The 23,278-nt window shown below is 46.3% G+C and overlaps 12 protein-coding genes across 12 annotated transcripts; 7 read left to right on the top strand and 5 right to left on the bottom strand.

Annotated features, from left to right (window-relative positions):
- Positions 1-51: 51 nt before the first annotated feature.
- SJAG_02239 (RNA-binding protein) lies at positions 52-3,685 on the top strand. The gene is made up of 3 exons (XM_002173414.2): positions 52-1,181; positions 1,241-1,531; positions 1,591-3,685. Exons 1-3 carry the CDS (start codon positions 126-128, stop codon positions 1,840-1,842), a joined length of 1,599 nt encoding a protein of 532 aa, XP_002173450.1. The 5' UTR covers positions 52-125; the 3' UTR covers positions 1,843-3,685.
- On the bottom strand, positions 927-3,645 carry SJAG_02238 (hypothetical protein; the record flags this gene model as incomplete). The annotated part of the gene is made up of 1 exon (XM_002173413.2): positions 927-3,645. One exon carries the CDS (start codon positions 3,643-3,645, stop codon positions 2,116-2,118), a length of 1,530 nt encoding a protein of 509 aa, XP_002173449.1. The 3' UTR covers positions 927-2,115.
- Positions 3,686-4,072: 387 nt separating the features above from the next.
- Positions 4,073-5,006, bottom strand: SJAG_02237 (hypothetical protein; the record flags this gene model as incomplete). Its single annotated transcript, XM_002173412.2, has 4 exons — positions 4,848-5,006; positions 4,658-4,794; positions 4,442-4,558; positions 4,073-4,390 (listed from the first exon to the last, which is right to left on the bottom strand). Exons 1-4 carry the CDS (start codon positions 4,969-4,971, stop codon positions 4,073-4,075), a joined length of 696 nt encoding a protein of 231 aa, XP_002173448.2. The 5' UTR covers positions 4,972-5,006.
- A 115-nt stretch (positions 5,007-5,121) lies between these two features.
- Positions 5,122-7,641, top strand: SJAG_02236 (proline-tRNA ligase). Its single transcript, XM_002173411.2, has one exon. The coding sequence runs from the start codon at positions 5,319-5,321 to the stop codon at positions 6,573-6,575; it is 1,257 nt and encodes a 418-aa protein (XP_002173447.1). The 5' UTR covers positions 5,122-5,318; the 3' UTR covers positions 6,576-7,641.
- SJAG_02235 (delta-1-pyrroline-5-carboxylate dehydrogenase) lies at positions 7,575-9,732 on the top strand. Its single transcript, XM_002173410.2, has one exon. The coding sequence runs from the start codon at positions 7,797-7,799 to the stop codon at positions 9,444-9,446; it is 1,650 nt and encodes a 549-aa protein (XP_002173446.1). The 5' UTR covers positions 7,575-7,796; the 3' UTR covers positions 9,447-9,732.
- A 620-nt stretch (positions 9,733-10,352) lies between these two features.
- SJAG_02234 (coatomer epsilon subunit) lies at positions 10,353-11,253 on the top strand (the record flags this gene model as incomplete). Its single annotated transcript, XM_002173409.1, has 2 exons — positions 10,353-10,383; positions 10,436-11,253. The coding sequence occupies 2 exons, from the start codon at positions 10,353-10,355 to the stop codon at positions 11,251-11,253; spliced, it is 849 nt and encodes a 282-aa protein (XP_002173445.1).
- Positions 11,254-12,391: 1,138 nt separating this feature from the next.
- On the top strand, positions 12,392-13,564 carry SJAG_02233 (G-protein alpha subunit; the record flags this gene model as incomplete). The annotated part of the gene is made up of 1 exon (XM_002173408.1): positions 12,392-13,564. One exon carries the CDS (start codon positions 12,392-12,394, stop codon positions 13,562-13,564), a length of 1,173 nt encoding a protein of 390 aa, XP_002173444.1.
- Positions 13,565-14,108: 544 nt separating this feature from the next.
- Positions 14,109-15,492, top strand: SJAG_02232 (SIN component Cdc14). Its single transcript, XM_002173407.2, has one exon. The coding sequence runs from the start codon at positions 14,441-14,443 to the stop codon at positions 15,167-15,169; it is 729 nt and encodes a 242-aa protein (XP_002173443.1). The 5' UTR covers positions 14,109-14,440; the 3' UTR covers positions 15,170-15,492.
- SJAG_02231 (vesicle coat protein) lies at positions 15,350-17,591 on the bottom strand. The gene has a single exon (XM_002173406.2). The coding sequence runs from the start codon at positions 16,775-16,777 to the stop codon at positions 15,503-15,505; it is 1,275 nt and encodes a 424-aa protein (XP_002173442.2). The 5' UTR covers positions 16,778-17,591; the 3' UTR covers positions 15,350-15,502.
- On the bottom strand, positions 17,538-20,332 carry SJAG_02230 (phosphoketolase). Its single transcript, XM_002173405.2, has one exon. It carries the CDS (start codon positions 20,145-20,147, stop codon positions 17,679-17,681), a length of 2,469 nt encoding a protein of 822 aa, XP_002173441.1. The 5' UTR covers positions 20,148-20,332; the 3' UTR covers positions 17,538-17,678.
- On the bottom strand, positions 20,265-23,097 carry SJAG_02228 (cytoskeletal protein). The gene is made up of 3 exons (XM_002173403.2): positions 22,925-23,097; positions 22,786-22,878; positions 20,265-22,726 (listed from the first exon to the last, which is right to left on the bottom strand). Exons 1-3 carry the CDS (start codon positions 22,977-22,979, stop codon positions 21,756-21,758), a joined length of 1,119 nt encoding a protein of 372 aa, XP_002173439.1. The 5' UTR covers positions 22,980-23,097; the 3' UTR covers positions 20,265-21,755.
- SJAG_02229 (hypothetical protein) lies at positions 20,441-23,242 on the top strand. Its single transcript, XM_002173404.2, has 2 exons — positions 20,441-21,254; positions 21,362-23,242. The coding sequence occupies exons 1-2, from the start codon at positions 21,018-21,020 to the stop codon at positions 21,464-21,466; spliced, it is 342 nt and encodes a 113-aa protein (XP_002173440.1). The 5' UTR covers positions 20,441-21,017; the 3' UTR covers positions 21,467-23,242.
- Positions 23,243-23,278: the final 36 nt, after the last annotated feature.

Genomic DNA, 23,278 nt, shown 5'->3' with positions numbered 1-23,278 from the left:
TCAATAGGTTTTATGGCGTTACAGTTTCGCTTCTGGTGTCCAAACATTCTTGTTTAGAGGCACTGACTTTTCTTGGTTCACCAATTCCCCCACAACAAAATACCACCGTGGCTGTTTTGCTCAGCATGCATGAGCAACCTCATTTCAGTACTCATGGAGTCTCTTTGCTTTCTAAAGACTGGGGGAAAAGGCCTGGATTTGAGAAAACCGACTGGTTGCCTCGGCCGTTAGGACCTACACTGCCAGAGATTAGAAATTCGCTGAGAACTGATGCGTCGGGTTTTTCGTCATTTCTCGGTGTTTCTACACCAAATGTTGCAGGAACTGTGGAACCGGTTGATCGGTATGGACGAGGAATGGCTTCGATGCACGTTTTAAATCAAATTCCTTCAACGCCCAATATTCCACTTCATGAAGCATTCAACTCGTCGTTAAAGTTAGATGAAAGGAACCCATTACTGGGGTCTAGTAATCGTTTACTAAACGTGGACACGAGGAATGATGAGTTTTCTACGTTTGTGCGTCATGGTCGGGCTGTGGATGCGAAGAATCTTGGTGCATCAGCATTCGATCAATTTCGACTGAACCCGGCTCCAACATTGGTTTCACAACCATCTCCCGCTCCTATAGTGCCTACTACACCCAGCAAATTAACACTTCCGTCGCCTCCCCCCTTGTCGTCCATGCATTTGTCTTCTCCGGCAGCCCAATTGCAGAAGCCGCCCCCCATTGCCATCACTCCGTTCTCCATCCTTCAGTTGTCGTATGTACAAATTTTGGCTCTCTGTCATGACCAACTTGGTTGCCGGTCACTGCAACGCGTTTTGGAAAGTAACGATCCGCTTGTCATTGACAAAATATTCCGGACGACCTATGAGTTTATTCCGAATTTAATGGTCGACGCGTTTGGCAATTACTTGTGTCAAAAGCTTTTCGAACATGCTAATGATTTTCAGCGGACCGCTTTTGTAAAAGTAATATCCAGTAAGCTCGTTCCTATTTCGTTAAACATGCATGGGACTCGGGCTCTGCAAAAGGTTTTGGAACTGGTGTCCCTTCCAGAACAAATTGACTGTGTTGTAAAGTCTTTACAAAACAATGTTGTTTTGTTAATTAAGGATTTAAACGGAAACCATGTGATTCAAAAGTGTTTGAATCAGTTTTCCTCTGAGGATTCCCAGGTATGTTTTTTTTTCATTGTCATGAGTTTTCGCCTATGATATGCTAACCAGTCGTCTAGTTTATATATAGTGCTATATGTAGAAATATTGTCGAAGTGTCAACACATCGACACGGTTGCTGTGTCGTACAACGATGCTTTGACCACGCATCTCCCGCGCAGCGCGAGATGCTTGTACTTCATATTATTCCTGTTGCCTTGGAATTGGTGCAGGACGCCTTTGGAAACTATGTCGTTCAATACGTATTGGATCTCAAAGAGCCGGTGTATACAGATGCCGTTATACGCAAGTTTTTGCATAAGGTCCGCATGCTGTCTGTTCAAAAGTTTAGCTCAAACGTGATGGAAAAGGTTTGTCAAAGATTACTGTTTGTGTACCCTATTCGTTGTATTAACGTTCCTTTTTTAAGAGTCTTTCCATGGCTTCAGATGAATTAAGAGCTCTTCTTATAGACGAGTTGTTGGATAAGAAACATTTATCGAGACTTCTCAAGGATCAATTTGCAAATTATGTAGTGCAAACTGCACTTGAATGTGCGTCCCCGGAGCAACGGGCAAAGATGTTTGCTAGTATTAAACCACTGATGTCGCAGATGAAGAACATTCCGTGTGCCCGTCGAGTCTTAGCAAAGATGGAGCGCTACTCTGTTGCTTCCTCATAATTTGCTTGTTTCATTGTTTTTGATGTTTTGAATACATTTGTCTCTGGTCTTGTACTCATGCAAGCTTCATTTATTGGTTGCTTGAGTACTACTTTTTCCTGCAAATGCATGTTGGCGTAGAAAAGCTGATTTGTCTGAGAAGGGTGCGTACTTGCGCATTCATTTAATGTTCTCGCAACTTGAATGTTTTTGGCTCAACGCCCTATGTTGTATGCAAAATATGTGTAAAATAGTGTATATTATACATTAAGTTTAAATGGGTATTAACTATCATCATATACAGTGAATGTCGTCGAACTTCAACTCTGTAGTGAAGGAATCAAAGTGTGCATTTTCCGCCCACTCCTGTAGTAGGGAACGACCAAAACAAAGGACATTTTTAACATCCATATGATCCAGGAACATGGGCATGGGTGTGCTGTTCTCGTTTGTATACAATGCCCAAGTTTTGGGATAATTGCTCAGCAACTCTCGCATTGGCAGTAATGTGCTCGCAAGCTTAAAACAGTTAGACGCCTGGTACCAGGCTTCTCTCACTTTCACGGCAAGCTGCGTCAGACTTTTCAGCTCCTCTAACTCTTCTGGAGACTGTAGACCTTTTTTGGCGCTTAGGCGTTTTGAGACGTTGTGTTGAAGAATATCCATACGTCTCATCTCGATCGTAAATATCCGTTGAAAAACAATACCCATAATTTGGTTGCAAAGACTGCGTAAATGAGGATGCATGTTTTGTTTGGGATGCTGAATGTAATGAATGTATGCCGGTAATGTACGCCAGTTGCTGGCTGAAGGAGGAGCTTTGCGTAGCTCATTCAAAAAATAGTGGGCTTCAAAAGCAAGTATATAGCACAATAGTGCGTCCACTGCGTATGTTTGGGAATATGTTCCTTTCTTGTCGGCCTCTTTCTTTTGGCGCTTACCGATTACGGTGAACTTTTTGAAGAGAGAACTCAACTGTGCCTCGCGATTTGAAGAAGGCGAGGAAACCGGCGTACTATTTTCGGATGAGTGTGAGTTGGTTGGCCTTGAACTTTCTGTTCCTGGAGTCTCATGTTTCCGCAGTTTTCGATAATCCGATAGTGTAACGCTGAGTTTTCGTTTCGCATCTTGCTTGTCTCCAGCACTCGATTCCTGTGAAGACGACACGGTTGGAGGATTCTCACGCGGTCTGTTTTGTCGAGGATTTGGATTACTGGTTGCGAGAACCTTAGTAGAACTATCACTTGTTCCATTCCCTTCTGATTTTACTGGCTTCGCATGATTAACAGGACTATGAACCTTTGCAGATGAGTCTTCTTGAGACCTTGCAGAAGGTTGTTTGGTTGTGGGTGAGGCCGTTTCTGCCGGCAAATGTGCTTGCGTCTTGGCTGGAAGAGTCGGACGGCGCTGTGTAACGGATGATTCCGAGCTTTTGTTCGTGTCCGATGGAGTATAACCTTTTTTTGAAACTGGAGCCGAGGCTGCCGGCTTTGACTTTACTGTGGGTTCTTGTTTTTGCGATGTTGTCGTTTGTGAAGTGCCCCCCGAAGTCCTAACTCTCGAATTGGTAACAGCAGGCGGAGTGGTTGTCTGCTCCTCTTTGTGAGCAAGTTCCTGTTGCACTTGTTTTTGAGGATTTGGAGTCGGAGAAGTAGGAGCATCGAGTTCAGTCGAGTCAAAAACTGCAGGGAGTGTTGGACTCAAAGGTTTGGGTAGAACAGGATCATTAATGAAGACGCTCGGAATCGTCGGTGTGACGGGAGAAGAGAGCACGAAACGTAAAGAGGACTCAACCGTTTTCTGTTCTTTCGGCGTCTCCAACATGAATTCCTTCAAAGTCAATGGCTTCCGTAACTGCAATGAGAATGTAACGTTTTATGCGGTTTAAGTAGCTTTCTGCTGTTTCTATAAATGAAACATGCTTAATTTCATAAAATTAAGGTCGTAAATCAGCGTGTCCTTAGTATTCGAAGCAGGCGAAGGAATCGCTGCTTTTTTTCGGAGAGGTGAAAAGCCAGTGTGAAATTCGATTAACAGTAACTCACCATTAACGGAAGAGATGACACATTTGATGCAGTACTGGTTGTAGAATGTAAATTTAACGGTCTTATGTTTTTCGTTTCTGATTCGGCTTTGTTTTGTGAATCTAAAGGAAAGCAGTCGCCTCGATTATCCCCGACCCAAGATAATGAGTAAGAGTTGTTTAAGCGGCCTGTAGCAGATTAAAGAAATTCGTTGAATTCTTAATTGCTTATTCTTCGGATGTTGTTTCCTCAGCATCTGGGTCTGTATCACTATGACTAGAGTCTCCGTGTTCTGGAGCGGTTTCGCTTTCGTCTATGTCCTGCACTTCTGCTTCTACTGCTGGAGACTGTTGTGCTGGAGTTGTTTCTGCTGACACGGAAGTTTCTTGTAGCTCTTTTTTGTGCAATGCTTCTTTTATCATGGAACTGAAGGTTGATACAATTTGCTCCTCTCTGTGTTTTGTAGTCTCGTAAAGTGCACTCAGTTGTTGATGGAGTTGCTCATACTCTTCAGCATATCGTTGTATCCTCTTGTCAATTGTTTTCTGATAACTTTGTTAGATGAAAAACGTAGATGGAAATTATTTCCAACATACATTAATGCTAGAAGCACAATTCCAAAACCATTCGAAAATAGATTTCGTTTCTGAGACACTTTGTAATTGGAAGGACGCCAGTCTTAGGGGAAATGGTTTGGATTGTATGATGTATAGCTAAATATTTAATTAGTATTATCCAGTTTAATATCGAATAAACTCAAACTTGAACAGAAAAAGCAGCAATTTGACGTTAAAGTTTGGTTCCGTACTTACATTGCAGCTTCCATTTACAGGAATAGCCTGAAGATGATATTCCCCAAGTTGTTTACCCTTCAGTAGGTCATGAATTGTTTTTTCAGACAAAGAGTCTCCGTTTCTATTCCGAACGAGCGTTCGAAACTGAAGGTCATCTAAATGTGTTAGAATTCGAGGAAGGTTGCTCTCTTTCATTGCAATCCCATACCATGAAGACAGTATGTTGCCTGATGGAAAAGAACATTCATAGTCACTTCATTTCCGGCGAACTCCGTTACTAAAACCGACTTTTGGGATTTGGTATCTTCTAAACTTATGAAATAAGTTTCCATTCAATTCAATGTTGAATAAATAATCACGAACACTAGACTTGCACTGTGTTTTGAATGAAGCTGAGGTGGGCGCGACGCGTATTTCATTATCGCATCGACGCGAAAATAAGGTTTCGCCATGATATCATTTATTGCTCCCATAGACTTGTTCCCGAACGCGCGAGCACACCTGCCCAGCGCCATAAACAATTCATGCTGCTCTTCATTGAGTTCGCGTAAAGGTTGTTATTTTTGTTTTTGTTCTGTTTTGTTTTTCAACTTGCTCTAGTACACGCTTTTTCGTTGAAGAATTACTTCAATTGCTTTGAGCAAATCCACATTCTTCGAACCCTTTACAGCATCTTAAAATGATCAAGTTTGTTAGAAACAGAGCGTCACAATTACTATTAAAGGAATCGGGAAAAAACTATGTCGTTCCAAAAAACGTTTCCAGTCTTTTGATTGATCAAGGTTACGTACAACAAAGCTCCTCTGGCGTATTTCAACTATTACCGCTGGGTTTACGAGTAATGGATAATATCTCTAACATTGTCCATCAGGAGCTGGCAGGATTAGGTGCAATACGTGTCTCGCTCGCCTCTCTGTCAGCAAAAGCCGTTTGGCAGCAAAGCAAGCGTTGGGAAAAAATGGGATCAGAAATGCTTCATATACGTGATCGAGCACAGCGTGATTATTGTTTGTGTCCAACACACGAAGAGGAAATGACTCGGATGGTAGCCAATGTGTTTCACTCTAGCAAACAATTGCCTATAAGTGTCTACCAAATCGGTTCCAAATATCGGGACGAAGCGAGACCAAGGGGTGGTTTGTTAAGGGCGAAAGAGTTTTTGATGATGGATTTATACACCTATGACGCTACAAAAGAAGCCGCAGAGAAGACTTATGAACGCGTCTTCCAGTCCTTTCACCGAATCTTCCGGGCCATTGGTCTTCCATACACGGTCGCTGAAGCACAACAAGGTACTATGGGCGGGGCTTATTCACATGAATTCCACTACCTGAACGAGGTGGGAGAAGATGTTGTTCTTCGGTGTCCACAGTGCTTACATGCGGCGAATACTGATGCGTACCACGGATCAATAGATAAATGCGTCCACTGTGGAGGCGAGCTATTGCAACAAAAATGCATCGAGGTTGGCCATACGTTCAATCTGGGTCAGACATACACACGACCATTCCAACTTTGTCTGTCTAATGGAGATGCACTGTATATGAATAGCTATGGAATTGGGATCTCACGTTTGCTAGCTGCTGTTGCTCATATGACGCACGACGAAAAGGGACTTGTTTGGCCGACAGCTATCGCCCCATGGAAAATCATTATTCTGCCTGCATCTGACTCAAAAATACCCGACGCAGAAGCGCTTTACGACTCCCTTGCTCAAACATTTGGCGCAAACAACATTCTTCTTGACGATCGAGGTCACAAGTCTTATGGTCGCAAAATAAGGGACGCTGAACTCATTGGCTTTCCGTTCATCATCACGGTCGGCGAGTCTTACACACGTGATGGGTCATTTGACGTTCTTGCTCGTGCCTCGAACACACGCTACAAACTCAAAGCTGCTCAATTGCACACCGTCGTCTCGGGCAATTTCGCCTAACCGGATTCCCACTGCTTCCTTCTTGGACACCCTTTTATCGCTTACCAAATTTAACTTTATTAAAGTTATACTAAGCGACGAAAAACGCGCTCATAATCACACCGGAAAATCAATGACGAGGAAATCAAGTTACTCCATGACATAAAGTTGACGACACGCGTTTCGTTAACGCGTACATAAAACACAGAACTCTCGTTCAAACCATTCTTTCAACTCCCAAACACACATTCTCGAAAGTCAGAAATAATGGGAATGTTCGGCTGTCGAGAGACATCCAGCCTGCCCTACTGAGTCTTCACAATGGCCATATTCCTTTAACGTCCTGACTAAATCTGCCGAAGCCTTATCAAGGATGTATTTTTAGCGAATAAGACGTGCCTCCATCGCGTGCTACAGTTCCTTTTTGGGTAAGACCCTTCTGCTGGGTAGGCCGGAGGATGTGTAAAAACGTTATCATCCATCCTCGTTATTCCTGGAAACTTCTAAAAATACATTTGAGAATCCATGGTGGCTGGATTCCCCTCTGAAGTCGACATTCATCGAAATGTTGTGGTCATTTTGTAGCTAAAAACAGAAGCTGTTGCGTTCTAATTATTGGGAACCGGTTTCTGAAATAGTGTTTTCACCACACATTATGAACTACAGGCTACACGAATGGACCGGCGAGAAAAAAATCATAAGCACTATTGCATTTGGTTTCCATGAGGCTGTTTGATGAATTCCGTTTTTCAATTGGAAAACTCGAGTTTCTAAGACAATTGCTTCTTACCATTAATTGTCGGCATCCCGGTCGCATTCTTAGCGGAGCGAGCTCGGCTATGAAACATGCGCCGTCGTGTCCAATTACAGGTCGTTTCTCTTTTTAGCCTCAAAACACTTCTGAGCGGAATTCCTTATCTAATACCAGGTGGCTATTTTGGTACCAAAATGGCAACAGCATCGCAAATTGGCATCATCGTTGCTCCCTAGTAACTCCTTTCGTGGACAATAAAAGCCCAGCTCTTGCCACCCCTTGGTCCGTTGTCTACCTTCATCGACAAGTTTTACGGCGAACAACTCACCGTCCCTTTCTTTGTTCATCTTCATCCATACGATTTTGGTTGTAACGACACGTCTTCCCTTCACGACTTTTTGTTGAGTATCTAGGCTTTTTTAGAAACTCAATTTTTCACGCAATCTACATCTTCTATCATTATTAACGCACATTTACAAACCGCAGCTATGTCTCAATTCGCTAGCTTCTCTGTTCCCCAAATCAAGAACGAGGTTCCCCAATCCTACGCCCCCGGCTCTGCCCAACGCGAGGGTCTTTTGAAGGCTTTCAAGGAGCTTGAGGCCGAGCTCCCCGTTGAAATTCCCCTTATGATCAATGGCAAGGCCGTCACCTCCAGCGAGATTGGCGAGCAAATCTGCCCCTTCGAGCACAAGAAGGTCGTTGCCCGCTACAGCCGTGCCCAGCCCGAGCACGTCAAGGCCGCCATTGAGGGTGCCCTTGCCGCTAAGAGCAAGTGGGAGTCCCTTCACTGGTCTGAGCGTGCTGCCGTCTTCTTGAAGGCTGCTCATCTCATCAGCAAGAAGTACCGTTACAAATTGATGGCCGCTACCATGTTGGGTCAGGGTAAGAACGCCTGGCAGGCCGAGATTGATGCTGCTATGGAGATTTGCGATTTCTTGCGCTTCAACACAAAGTATGCCAATGAGCTTTACAGCCAACAGCCTCCCGAGAACTCCCCCGGTATCTGGAACCGCATGGAGTACCGTCCTCTCGAGGGTTTCGTCTATGCCATCACTCCCTTCAATTTCACTGCCATCGCCGGCAACCTTGTTGCTGCCCCCATGTTGATGGGCAATGTTGTTGTCATGAAGCCCTCCGACTCCGCTGTGCTGTCCAGCTATGTTGTCTACCAGATCTTCCGCGAGGCCGGTCTCCCCGATGGTGTTCTTCAATTCATCCCCGGTAACCCCGTTGACGTTTCCCGCGAGGTCTTCGATCACTTTGACTTTGCTGCCCTTCACTTCACCGGCAGTACCGCTGTCTTCCGTCAACTTTGGCGCCAAATTGGTAACAATGTTGCCGATGGCAAGTACCGCACCTACCCCAAGATTGTTGGTGAGACCGGTGGTAAGAACTTCCACCTTGTCCACTCGTCCGCTCACATTCGCAACGCTGTTGTCTCCACCATCCGTGCTGCCTTCGAGTACCAAGGCCAAAAGTGTTCTGCCCTTTCCCGTCTTTACGTTTCTCGTTCTGCTTGGGAGAATGGTTTCCGCGATGAGTTGGTTCGCGAGACCAAGGCCCTTAAGGTCGGCCATCCCACTTCGGACATGGCCAACTTTGTCGGTCCCGTCATCCACCGTGCCAGCTTTGACAAGCTTAAGGGTGTGTTGAGCCGTGCCGAGGCTGACAGCGAGGTCGAAATCCTCGTTGGCGGCAAGGCTGACGACAGTGTTGGTTTCTTCGTTGAACCCACTATTCTTGTCTCTGCCAACCCCAAGCATGACATCTTCGTCACCGAGTACTTCGGCCCTGTTGTCTCTGTTTACGTTTATGATGATGACAAGCTTGACGAGGTTTGCGAGGTCATTGACACTGTTACTCCTTATGGTTTGACTGGCTCCATCTTCGCTCAAGACCGTCTCGTCGTCAGCCAGCTTTCTGCCCGTCTCCGCAACGCTGCCGGCAACTTCTACATTAACGACAAGTGTACCGGTGCCGTTGTCGGTGAGCAACCCTTCGGTGGTGCTCGTGCCAGTGGCACCAACGACAAGGCCGGTAGCGGTATGATTCTCAGCCGCTTCGTGTCTCCTCGTGCCATCAAGGACACTTTCGACTATGCCGACACTGTTATTTACCCTTCCAACTTGGCTTAAACGTGGTGAAGCATAATGTGATGAACATAACGCGATGAACATGCTTTGTTATCTGCTCACAAAATCCGGTTACAGCCATCGTCTTCTGGGACTCTGCCTTGGAGTTGAGTCTCGGTCCTCCTAGTCATTTTCCCTCATTCTTTTCGACCTGCACGCTTCACCTCAGGTGAATACCAAAAAAGAAATGCCGCGGGTGCTGCTCTTGTAGGCATGCGGCGCATCTCATTTACTCCAACTCAACCGCTTGATCCGTTAAAAATAGTTTATAGAATGATTTTCCAAGAAACTCGTGTGGGGGCGTTAGCTGCGGTGTGGGGTGTATTGTGGATCCGTTCGTTGGTGGTGTATATTCACAAAGAGGGGAGTGCGGGGAACACTCAGGGATCCTGGCCCTATTTACTACGTAAATCCCCATCGATCCAGGGAAATCATCAACCGCGATGACGTATGATCAGCTCTCCCGACTTCCCCTCACCTAAGAAGATCTGCTAAACGTAACCTAGGTGATCTAGGTGATAGTGTTTGATGGCGTGAGATGATCGATCAGCACCGCGGGAAGCTAGCCGAGCACACGAAAGGATCATCCCATGGGATCGTGCGTCCCATGAACGCTAATTCTTCTACTGACAGGGAACGAATCACCGGAGAAGCAATTTAAGCAGCTGGAACGCGAGTTCGTTATAAATTTTGCGAAGCGGAATGAAGTGCAGTAAGTTGCTTACGGCACCACTCTATACTTCTGTATACGCTTAACGCGTCTGCTGCGCTTCGTTTGATAGCGCAAGACCACACTACGTATCAGAAAACCTTAATCCTCCCTACCGACCAGAGGGACTTGTCTTCTCCCAACCACCTTCCCATCATTGCCGGTCGAGAAAAGTGTATTTTGAGACGAATTGAGCAAGAATGTTTTCGTATGAATCAGGGCTCTACAATGGTAAGCAATTGGAGCAGCAGAATTGGCAGAATGACTGACATTTGGGCGTCAGAGCTTTACTTTGTGAGACAATACTTTTATAGCGGAAGCTACTCGAAATTATTCGAGATTGATGCAAGCAGCATGTCGGAGGGCGGCAAAGAGCTCACAGAGATCTACTTTGCCAGAGCGAAACGCATTCAAGGCGCCAGTTTGGAGGAAATTAAAGCGTGCATGACCGTCGACACGCCCGGCACTCGAGCAATGCTTGCTTATGCCGGAGAGGGCGACTTGTCGAGCATTGTAGCCGAGCATGGCTCGTCAGACGGTGCTGTCCAAGTTCTGGGAGCATTATCGTTGATCCAAGACGGCCAGTTGCAGGTTGCGTACGGTCTTTTGGAACAGGCTGAGGAAAACCTGGAAGCTGTCGCACTTCAAGTGTATATTTGTTTGGCTCAGGGCGACATTACTGCAGCAGAGACACTTGTTCATTCAGCACTCGATTGGACGGACGAGGAAATCGTGTTGCAGATTGCACACGCCTGGGTCAAGCTCGCGCGTGGAGGCTACGAGGCATACAACGACGTGTTCTATGTGTTTGAAGAAATCAGCTCCTCGAGTGCGAGCGCGTTTACGCGTAACTACTTGGCGATAGCAGACCTTTGTCTGTGTCGGGCAGAGGACGCCGTGGCCCACGTCGAAAACAATGCCAACATCGACGAGGGCGACAATGCTGTTCAAGCTGCAGTGACGAGTGCAAACGCGGCCGTTGCCGGTCAACACACCGGCAAGCAACGGGGCCCTGCTTCGTGTTCTCTTGCCAGTGTACAAAAGGCACTCGCCCTTAAAAGCGCCGAATTCGATGCTCTTTGCGAGAGCTTTGCCGCTTAATCCGGCTGAGGAACGAACCAAAATTGAATGAAAGAAACTGACCAAATAAGAGTTGCGAAGGCCGTTAGATGGCCGCAAGAGAGCCGAACAGATACTAAAGCAAACGGCCCCTTCAAGCCACAACTAGCATCTTTGTTAAAGACGTACCCTCGTGCAAACGATTGCGGAGTCAACTAATAGCCCGAGCATCGAGAGCGTCTATCAGAAGCACTCGTTTTCTTGCTCACTAGCTGTTACCGCTGCCGCTGTCACTACCCACCCACCAACTTTACTACTACAGTCGCTCGCTACATTTCCCAACGTCACCCTTCCCCACACACCCCTGCACTCTCGCTTAGCAGTCGCATACACATCGGCCCTCCCCGGCGCTCTTAGTGGGCTTAGTGCTCTGAAGCGTTTTGTACGCGCCATCGGCTTAGCCTCTCGCTCATCTACTGGTATCAGCTGTGTTGGCGTGCTAAACTTCAATGGCCGACGTTTACAGCCGATACTTAGCGGCCAGGCCTCCAGCCGCCTCCAAGCTTTTCAATTCGCTTGCTAAAACGATCGGATGCTTTGTTCGAACAAAGAACGTACAGACCCTTTTCTTTGTCGCATCAGTCTCGCTATCGGCGGACAAAGCCCAGAGGGATGACATGGGTGTCAACGTTGGGCGCTATAAAGAGAGCCTGGAGAGCGAGCCGAGCGGTGAAAGACTGCCAGTTTACTTGGTTTTGGAAAAAAACGTCTACAGAACGTCGGTGCCTCGCACAGCACACACAAGGAGCCACGGAAGGAGCGATACGGACGAGCGAGAGCAGAAGCGAATCTCGCGATAGCCAACGCATTTAAGGCGAAGCTGACGGACACTAAGAAAAGCATTCTAGCGGACGAAGAGAGAAAAAAATTTCGTATTCATCGGAGGAGCGAAAGTTTGTGCAATTGCATTTCATCCACCCTCAAACTTACACTCCTAAGCATTTTACACCAGCCATTGCCAGCCTTCGTTGTGACATTTTCCGAAGGAAGACCCTTTCAGTCGTAGCCGGCCGATCAAGCGAACGATTAAGCAACGTGCCGGAACAACGACCCTTTCACCCACCCACGCATCCACCTACGCACCTGATCATCACCTCTCACTCACCTCACACATTGTCCTATGGGCTGTTTCAGTAGCAAGATTGACCGGAGCTTAGACGATGGAGCGTCGGCGTACAAGGAGAAGTCGCGGTCGCCAAAGTCGGATTCGACACTGGTGGGTAGCTCATCGAAGAAAAATGGCAAGGCTGCCATGAACAAGGGCGGCAGAGTAGAAGACGTTGCGAATGAAGTCAAAGTTCTGCTGCTCGGAGCCGGCGACAGCGGCAAATCAACGATTATGAAGCAGATGAGGTTGCTGTACAGTCCCGGATTCAGCCAATCGGCGCGCAAGCAGTACAAGACGCCGATTCTGGAAAACGTTCTTGTGTCGCTGCGACTGCTGCTGGCGTCAATGGAGGCACACAATCTGCAGTTGCTGCGCGAAAACGAACAGTACGTGCCAATTGTTGCACAACCAACGGTGCTGCATCCGGAAGAGCCGGTACCGGAGTCCGTGGCACAAGCAGTGAGAGCCATCTGCAGCGACCCCAATGCTGTTGCAGCACTGGAGTTTGGCACACAGTTCTCGCTCATGGATAACTTCTATTATTTCCGCGACCACGTTGAACGGCTCTTTGACCCGGACTACGTGCCCACCGACCAGGACATTCTGCACTGCCGTGTGAAGACGACAGGTATTACGGAGGAGTCGTTTGTTCTGAACCGTTACCGGTACCGGTTCTTCGATGTCGGTGGCCAGCGTTCTGAGCGGCGCAAGTGGATCCACTGCTTCGAGTCAGTGTCGGCCTTGCTGTTCCTTGTCTCCCTGACGGGTTACGACCAATGTCTTGTGGAGGACAACACAGGAAACCAGATGCAGGAAGCCCTTTTACTCTGGGATTCCATCTGCAACTCCAACTGGTTCGCCAGCTCTGCAATGATTCTTTTTCTGAATAAGCTCGATTTGTTTGAGCGTAAGATTCACATCTCGCCCATCCAACCACACTTCCCTGACTACCAAGAGTACTTGTCAACACCCACGTTTGTGCAGACGCAGTGTCCAACTGCTGATGCTGGGGTTCGCAGTGCCATGTACTTTTTTTACCTTAAGTTTGAAAGCCTCAACCGTGTGGCATCACGCAGTTGTTACTGCCACTTTATCACTGCCACTGACACTAGCCTGCTTCAGCGCGTGATGGTTTCCGTGCAGGATACGATCCTGTCAAATAATCTTGAGTCGCTTATGTTTTAGTGGCGCGACCTGACGCAAAAGTGCACCCTTTTTCAGCACAGCATTCTATCGGTTCCGATTCTTCTTTTTGTCTCCATCATCTCTCCATATACCTGCCTGTTTTTCCTCTCCTTCTTTTTTTCTTCTTATGCACTCTTCCTTTATTTTACGATGCGCACGTCCTTGTTCATCCGTCACCTGCCCGTACATGGACCATTAACGATCACCCATTCACCCCGTTCACTCAAGCAATGCTCATACGTTGTCATTCCGCGCTTTGTCTCTTCTAATTCCTGCAGCAACTGAAACCGACTGCAGTCGTATCTTTTGGTGTGAACAGCGGGGGGACGGGCGGCTAGGGGAGACTGGAGGGCTGTCCGCAGGACAGATTGGAGGCGGTAGTTGCATCGTCATGAGCAGGATCGAGAAAGCGATTTGAAGAAACAATTCTTGCTGTTTTCTTCGTCGACTTTCTCGTCCTGCCGTGTCTGCGGTGCAACTCTCGCCTCCCCTCTGCTCTGCAACCTTCGTCTCCTCGTCTTAAAAGAGTCTCAACGACGCCGTCTCCGCCTTATCGTACTCTTCAATTTTGTCTCTTCCTTAATATCTTATTGTATTTTTCCTCGTCAATTTCTCCGACCTCTTACTTAACCTTCCTCTCTCTCCTCCTCCTTTTCCCCGACTAAAACTTGGTGGTGGCGGCGGTGGTGGTGTTACGCAGGGCGGCAGCAAACGAGCTGGCGGAGCGGACGAATGTTAGGAATATAGCCAACAAGCGACGACAGCGCTTAGGGAGCAGACGCTTTGCGCTCATCGTCTGTCACACGCACCAGCCACGCTGTCATCCTTCTCATCCGTGTGTTAACACCATTCTCCAGGAGTCTCGCACTTTCCGCTATGGAAAGCCTGCTGCGTACTGCTTATGAAAACCTGTGCAGCGAAGACGTCCGCACCGTCAAGGTCGGTCTCCGGCAGGCCGAATCGGTTGTGTTCCAGGTGTCGAAACCGACCGAGGAAAACAGGGTGCCGCTGAGCATCTTTCTCAAACTACAAGAGTCGTTTCTGTACAACTTGACGACTCCTTGCTTGCAGGCCTTTGGGCAATTGGTCAAGGTACACTACGAAGCAGTTCAGGCGCAGGACGCCGACACAGAGACGTTGGTGTGCAAACTCTTGTGTGATATCCTGCATGTGATGGAAGGTCTGGTGCTACTGCATCCTCCATCGCAGCTGTGCTACAACTCAGAAGCCGTCCTCGACTTGTTTGGACGACTGCTACGTGTATCACAGCCTGTAACTCTACAGGTCGCAGCTGTGAAGACGCTCGTCTGTGTCATGGTCGATCGACCGATTGTCATGAGGGCGTTTGAACGAATTGGTGGTCTCGCTCGAGTGTGCATGCTGTTTAAAAACAAGCAAACGCATCAGCAGACAAAACTGCAAGCTCTCGAGTTCTTTTACTTTTACCTTTCTCCCGAACCATATACATTAGAGCACGAACCGTACCGCAAAACGCGGACGGAGAAACAAGCCTACCTCTCGACCTTTCTCAGCAACGTGGACGGTCTGCGAAAGGATCTCGATACCTTTCAGCCTTTTGGCCGTCTTGATGAAAGCCACGATTAATTAGCAGCAGCAGAGTTGGAAGTGACGGTGGCACCGAGTCTCGGCATTACGACAGCCGTTCTTCGCTCTTTACTTTTCAATTACTTTCATACCCAGACCGAGTTTGTCCACTGCCCCTTTTCAACTGCTGCTTCGTAGATGAATGAACACGAATACTTAATGTCTCTTCAATGTTATGTTATCACACATTAAAAGAGTCCTATCATGAACAAATAAACAAAATTTAACGCATTCAAAAACGTGAAGTTATGTATATATATATATGTATATAAATCATCCATAGATCATTGATAAGAAAAAAGACGTATTATCATAAGATGGACCCTTTCTAACTCACCAGGTATCAAGCATAGCAGAAAATGCACAGTGGATAGATATAAAGATGTTCTCCAGGCCTGTAACGTCTGCAAAGTTCTTTTCGCCAACTTCATCACGCCTTCGTAAAAAGTTGAAAGTGCTTAAGCTGCAGAATGTTTTCGACGATGTCGAAGCTGTAGACTTATGGTTGGCGCCTTCAGCTAGTCGCCGTGGTACGGACACGCCGCCATTCGGCATGCTTGAAGACGTGTCTTCCTTCAACTTTCCTCCGTTTGGTGTTGTTGATGAAGAAGGGTGCTTGCTGCTGACACTTTGCAGGGAACTCCCGGATGGATTCGATGAGTGGCATGGCGTAGACTCGGCTTTCACGTGTTCGTAAGCGCTCTGTCGTATAGCAAGTGCGAGTTGGAGAAGTTGTTTGGTGAGAGAGTGGTAACGGACAATAAGTTCGTCTTCTAGGGGTGAAAGTGCCAAAAAGACGTAGCGACGGCGACCGCCGCGAGCAATGGGATCGGGAAGTGTGAATGGCTGTGCCAATACAAATCCTGTCTCATTGTCACCAAAAAAGATGGGTGAGGAGAGGGAATTCGTCGAGTCGGATGGAGGTGCGTATTCACAACTCAAGCACCGAACAACCGCTTGTCGGAGCAACGAGTATCGGAGCTGGTTATGGGGATACTGTGTGGAAATAAGTACTTCTTCGCCAGATGATGACCAAGAACACAACCGTGGAGAAGGGCCGAGATGTCCGTAGCATTCTGGAAGTACGATATTGCATGAAGCACAGCTAGACGACTTAGGACGACTGGAGGGGAAGAGAGGGACAGATGCATGAGTGTGGAAAGGAGGCCGTTGACGTACGGGAAGAGGTATGTGCTGATCTTCAGACGGAGGAAGAGGAGAGGGGGGATTGGGTTTGATATGCGTTTCAGGAAGGCTGCCATGATTTCGAAGATCGTCGTTACCATTATTTGAAGACAAGTGGAGCTGTTCTAACTTTCCATTGGCTTGTGCTATCAGCTTTTGACCTTCATAGTGCTCGTAACCATTTGCCGCAACGGGCGAAACCGTAAAGTCACTGCTGCTCCCAAGTGAAGAGTCTTGCCGAATAGATCTATTTGACGACATATTAGTCGGAGCAAAATCATCCTTCGACAAGACACCACTACTTTGGGTAGAGCTGGAACAATCGAAACCAGGAACTTGATTAGGACATAGCTTTTGCGTACAAAACATAATAGACGGTCCTTCAATTTCGCAGAAGTGTCCCAAGGCCAAGATGACATCCATTGTCAAAAATGTTACAGTGATGACAAGCAGAGACAAACAGTAATGGGTAAAACAGCACAGATAGGTATGCAGCAGGAAAGAAGAAGAAAATGCTGCTAGTATAAAATGAATGTTCGAACAACGGACAACCGTCGGCAAGCGTTGTCAAACAGACATATAGAGATGATCACAGCCCAAAAATTAATAAATATCGAACTTTCACTTTAACAAAATAAACGTTTCTTTCTCCAAAACAAGTGTAGAATTGTGTGAAGTATCTTGAATGCGAGGAATTCGACAGAAAGAAAGGTGCCAACCGTTACTTTCTTGGAATGGTTGAAAAAATATCGAAGAAAATACACAAAGACCAATTGAGCCGATTCACTCGGATCTCAGAGCTAATTGCACATTCGTGAAAGCCTAAATACTTAAATTAAGACGAAAGACGTGTAAACGGCTCGATAAAGCAACTTTTAAGTAGAGATAGTTTAGAACCCAAAAAAATCAATGGAAAACAGAGGTTTTTGGAACGGAAAAAAGATGTAGTGACAGAAGACAAACAATTACGTCGTTTCGGAGTATCAGAGATAGTGATTTGTATGTAAAATAGTTGAAAAAACGACTACTTATGTGCTTAACGTCCTACCCCTTTAATGGCGGTGGAGAACATCGTTCAGTGCTGCGGCGATAACCTTAAACTGCGGCACGAACTTTATTCTACACGTGGTCCATGCTTAATTATTGGTCACAATTTGAAGGCAATTCAAACAGTAATCGTATAATGAACAATAGAATGAACTACAGAGTTGGATTGTTGACAATTAATCATTCGCAAAATTTTTGGATAAGATTGAAGCTGCTAAGACTAAAATAGCTTTAAAGAGATTGCAGGTCATAGGCACTGCTACCGCTTCGTGCGATTTTAAATTACCTGTCCCTTGGTCAAATTGTCGGGAATATCAAAGGTGCCTTCTGGATCCACTCCATTTTCATATATGTAATGCTTGATCTGTGTAAGTCTGTGCTTGTAATTGCTGATGAGTTTGTGACAATTCATGGCAACCTCTGGATTGCAAGTAGCTCCAGCGACGGCAGCCATTGCAACATGGTATCGAGACGTACGGTTAGCAATCATCATGTTGAACGGTGTCGTTGTAGTTCCCTCTTCGCAATAACCCTCCATACTCACCCGTGAAGCATCGATGCGAGAAAACAGGAGGGACTGGAGATCCATGACATATCCGTGATAGTTAAAGTGAACATGGCGGTTCGGAGTAAAGAGTGCGTTAAACTCAATTTCAGACATAGAATGCGGGTGGTTGTCAGCCAAAATCATAAGGTCCGTGATGTTCACAACACGGATACGCAGCTTTGGTAAATCATGTGCGAGAATGGAAGCTGCTGCAATCACTTCAAACATAATCTCATTGCCAATGCCAACAAGTACGACGTCAGGATCGAGTCCGCCGTCCGTACTGGCAAACTTCCAAACACTCGCACCAGCTACGCAATGCTCTTCGGCTTCCTCTCTTGACAGCCATGAGGGTCCTGGGTTCTTGCTTGAAACCATGAGATTCACACCGTTGTCGCTGGAAAGACAGTGAGCTATGGTTGACAGGAAACAGTTTGTATCCGGTGGAAAATAAACGCGTGTCAAGGTTGGCTTGAATGAGAGCATTGTAGTAATGAACCGAGGTGACTGGTGCGAAAAGCCATTATGTTCCTGGCGTGCCCAGGTACTCGTCGTCACGTAATTAAGACTTCCGACTCTGCCATGCCACTTCGTCTCCAAAGCCATCTTTAAAAACTTTGTGTACTGTACGGTCATACTAGTAATGATAGGCAGAAAGGCTTCGTAAGAAGGAAAGATGGCGGTGCGACCTGTTAAGGTATAGCCCTGCATAAATCCTTGACACATATGCTCTGAAAGTACCTCCGTGACTCGACCGCGACTCCATGCACTTATTGCATCCGTCTGCAATGTCCGATTCGAATGCTCTAATACACCATCGAGTTTGTTGCTAGCCAATTCGTCCGGTGAAAATAAACGCAAAGTTTTAGGGTTCGCTTGAAGAACACGATCCAAGTATTTTCCTACTATAGAAGTTGCACTCTCCAAGATACCACGGTCAATCGAAAAGTCATTCCAGTCTGGGACACAGAGTGGTTGGAAATCGTTATTCGCATCTGTCTTTTGCCCCATTCGTTTAACACGGGGAGGAAGATGCTCAATGAGTCCTTTCAATGGGAGACCATTACTTTTGTCAATGAAATCTTCAATATGATAGCTTTTCAGCCAGTTCTCTAATTGACCCAGCTCCTCAGCATCTGTCTTAGCGTTTTTCAGTGGTACTTGATGAGCACGAAATGTGCCTTCAAGCGGCTTGCCATGCAACGTCTTCGGACAGCCCCAGCCTTTTGGCGTATGAAGAATAATCATCGGCCAACGTGGTTTTATGATAGGCGTTCCGGCCCGTGCAGCATCCTGTATTTCGTGGATAATCTCAACGCACCAGTCCATGGCAGCAGCCATGTCACGATTCACATCATCAGCCGTTCGGTAATCGACAAACACGACCTGGTAGCCAAACCCACTGAAGAGTGCAGATAGTTCCCGTCTGTCCATGCACCCATACACGGTCCGTTCCGAGATTTTGAAGCCGTTGAGATTGAGGATAGGAATGACGGCACCTGACTCAGCAGGGTCTATAAACTTATGGCAATGCCAAGAAGCAGCTGTTGGGCCCGTTTCGGCTTCACCATCGCCAACAACGCATGCAACAATCAAATTTGGTCGATCAAGCACGGCACCATAGCTTACGGACAACGCATAACCAAGCTCACCGCCTTCGTGAATGGCACCGGGAACCTCAGCGTTTACATGCGAAGGAAAGCCACCCGTCACGGAGAATTTTGTGATGAGACGGTGCAAACCTTGCATGTTGTGGCCATACTGAGGATAGTAAGCCTGTAACGAACCTTCAATATACAGAGCAGCCAAAATTGCAGGTGCACCATGCCCTGGGCCTGTAACGAACAACATGTCAAGATTATACTTTGAGATAATCCTGTTACAATGAGAATATGCCAGCGCCAGCGCTGGACAAGTTCCCCAATGTCCCAAAAGTCGAGGTTTAATATGATCGCTTGTAAGTTTGTTTTCTAGCAAGACATTATCGCACAGAAAAATCATTGCAGCAGCGATGTAATTACAGACACGCTGAAAATTCTTTAACGTGACGAGGTCATCCTCAGGAACATAATCTTTTAAGAGATGCACTTGCAATGTGTCCAGTGTCGCTGGTAAATGAGACTGTAGCGGAGAGGGGTCAGCTTTTGCTGCCTCCGTACGGCTTTCATTCATGAACTCTTTCGTTGCTTCAAACTTCATTGTAATGAGTTTTTATTGTAACAAGTCTTCGTCTTCTCCGTTTAAGAAATCAATTGTAAACCCTTATGACCTTGAACAACTGAGTATTTATTCCTTAATATAACCAATTTCCAATGCTCATACAACCGCAAGAACGACTTTGTCCCACAAACCGGTCAAATACTAGATTTGGAAACGAAGACAGAAATAAGAGAGAGAGAAACGAGCAGAATAGTTTTAGTGTCTATACACACAGACATAATCACACTTATATGATCTTTTGCTGCACCGAGAAGCTCTCATCATGACCTAAGTGTGAAGTCAAGACTGTTTTGCTGACATTTCAGTGGGAAAATCACATGTCGTAAAACAAGCCCCAGACAGAAAACCACTGCCATAAAGAGATCCAAAACTTCGTTCTCTACCGTTAGAGAGGTAGAACGTCGGTAATATCTTTCACTTTTAAAGAATGAATGCGAAAAAAAACATCTTCACAGCGTATGCTTGCCGATGGAAGGGATGACGTCATCTTTGATATTCTGACTCGAGCAGTTTTGCTGCGGAGTCAATGATGAACGTCGCAAACAACAGGATCATGACCTCAACAGTTGACGCGTGAGGAGCAAAATTCAGTTCTTTGCTCAAACACAGAGAGCCTCGAACAATCCCACTCGTTGGAGAGGAACAGAGTAGCATTTGCTTGTGGGGTGTGGGGTATGTGGGATACATGGGCAACTTGGGATGCTGGTCGGGATGTCAAAGAAGCAAAGCAGTATATCCAAGCCGAGTGCCAGAAATTGCCCACAAAGAGATATTTCAGACAGCAAAGTTAGAATCGTTCAGTTAACGTGATCCCGTTGAGATTCAGAAAGAATAGCAAAACACTTTGTCATGGAAACGAAACCCAGTGAACCAACTGTTCCGGATAAAAACAACATTACTCCAGCTACAGAGCCATTCAGGGCCCCAAAACGAGCTGATAGAGAAAGTTGTTGGACGGCTCGAGATGAATATTTCAAGTGTTTGGACAAAAACAACATTATCAACGCGAAGAAAGACGACGCGTTGGCTGCTGAGAAATGTGGTCCACAAAAGGAAGGATTCGAAACATCGTGTGTGAAAGCTTGGGTAAGAATTTGCTAGGGCTGCTCGTTATGTGCAAGAAGAGGAGCATGTGCTTCCCATCCAATACAGAACAAACAAACTTATTTGGAACATTTAACGCTGACAACCAGGTGGATTATTTCCTCAAATTCCGTGTTCAACAAGCGGATCAAGAGTCTGCATTTGGAACAACTTTGCAAAGCACAAACGCCACGAACGATACAACTCAGGACTGATTAACTGATGATTATGAACAAACGATGCTTGTGAGTGAAACACCGAGTAATAAACGAATAATTATGAGATGATGAACCCAAACGCAAGAGGAGTAGCAAACGCAACATGCATTTATGAGAGGGAAGCTTGATGTTTGTTCACCCGCCGTATCCTTCATTAGGCAGTTTAAATTAAAGACGAAGGGAATTTTCGATGAAGGTATTAGGTAGAACTCGGAATGATTAGTGAAATGCCGGTATGTTCATAATGCACGAAACGTAATGTTTCTGGTTAAAGGTATCAACGAGATTAGTTTGCTTGTTGCAACCAAGGTATCGACAGAACCTGCTCGACCGCCTTTTCAGTAGCGGGTGGAATAGTCCGTGAAGACATGGGATTCGGTTCCACAATGGCTTGAAGCGTATGCACCAAGTCAACTGTTTTGTAATGCGGAGGATCACGAACTTGTGAATTCACAAGCATCGGATACAGCACTTGCAGGTATGCATACTGCAGTGCAGAGGACTCGGGCGATAAGTTATTAAGTTCGCGAATGCATACGTCCATGAGGACGTGCAAGTCGTTGGTGTAAAAGTACTCATACGTCTCTGGTGTCGTGAAAATAAGAAACAATTGTTTTAAGATTAGTAGTTGTACTCGGACATCGTTTTCGCGATTCAGCGTAAACACAAGGCCCTCACCATACGACCGGGTATCAATGTTTGGATTCATTAAGGCAGCCATAACCTTATTGGCGTGGCCATTCACAGAACCGGGATCTTCATTGGTGCGTAGACCGGCAAGCATGAACTGCTCGTTTAAGCTGAGGATCGCGAGGATGCACAAGATGAAATGGTCCTCGATTTCATTTTCCTTGGCCAAATCCACTTCAAGAAAAAGCGCCTCCATAAAGAAATCAGACACACTCTTTAAGTCCGGCATAGAGATTCGTTGTGTCCGGCACAAACGAACTAAAAGACAAAGTCCATAGGGACAAGAGGATTCCTCATTCGTCTTGTTTAGCTTAATTCTACGCACTATGTGATCGATGAGCAAAGGGAAGAAACCCATGTCAGCCAAAAAGTGCAAGCATGCTGGATCTTTCGATGCATCAACAAGGAAAAAATAAAGCACAAAATCCGAGCCAAAAATATTCTCAGACGCGAAAAGCGTTGCCAATAAAGCACTTCTAAACACATCTACATTGTCCTTAAACGTAGCAGAATTGCGTATTTGCAGACAGCAGTCCAGCAGGTGTTCTTCCGAGGTCAGGAACGAGACTATATCAGCAATTGTGTGTTAACAGACACGTTTCACGCGTTCAGAATTTCAGAAATACCTCCATAAGCACAAATAAAGCGAATTAAATTGTCTACAAGTCGATTCAGCTGCTCTTTGGAAGAAACTCGTTGGTTTACTATTTCATCCACCTCTTGTTCATGATTAGCAGCAATTGATTAAGAAACAAACCGTCGCACCTGATAAAAACTGCTTCTTGTCATCTATCTGGTATAACACATCGCTGATTTCCATGGAGAATGGAGCTGAATGTGTTACAGCAGGCGTGTTACTTCACGCGTCTAGTGCTAGGCGAAGGGACAGTACCGGCTCTCAGTGTAGTGCCCTACATAGCATCGCAATCCGATGCGGGGGAGTGGGGGCAATTATGAGCTGAGCATTGCCTCATCCCACTATAAGTGGTCTGAGCGAAAGCGAAAGTGGACGGCAGCGTGGGATATCGTGGGGTAAAGATAAAACTCGTTAGTGTACGTAGCATTGTTGCGCGCATCGTTAGGGTTCAGTATTATGTTTACTGTATCATAACGAAATCT

Source organism: Schizosaccharomyces japonicus (assembly GCF_000149845.2).
Source record: "Schizosaccharomyces japonicus yFS275 unplaced genomic scaffold supercont5.1, whole genome shotgun sequence".
Classification (NCBI taxonomy): Eukaryota; Fungi; Ascomycota; class Schizosaccharomycetes; order Schizosaccharomycetales; family Schizosaccharomycetaceae; genus Schizosaccharomyces; species Schizosaccharomyces japonicus.
This window is presented reverse-complemented; position numbering and strand designations above follow the sequence as displayed.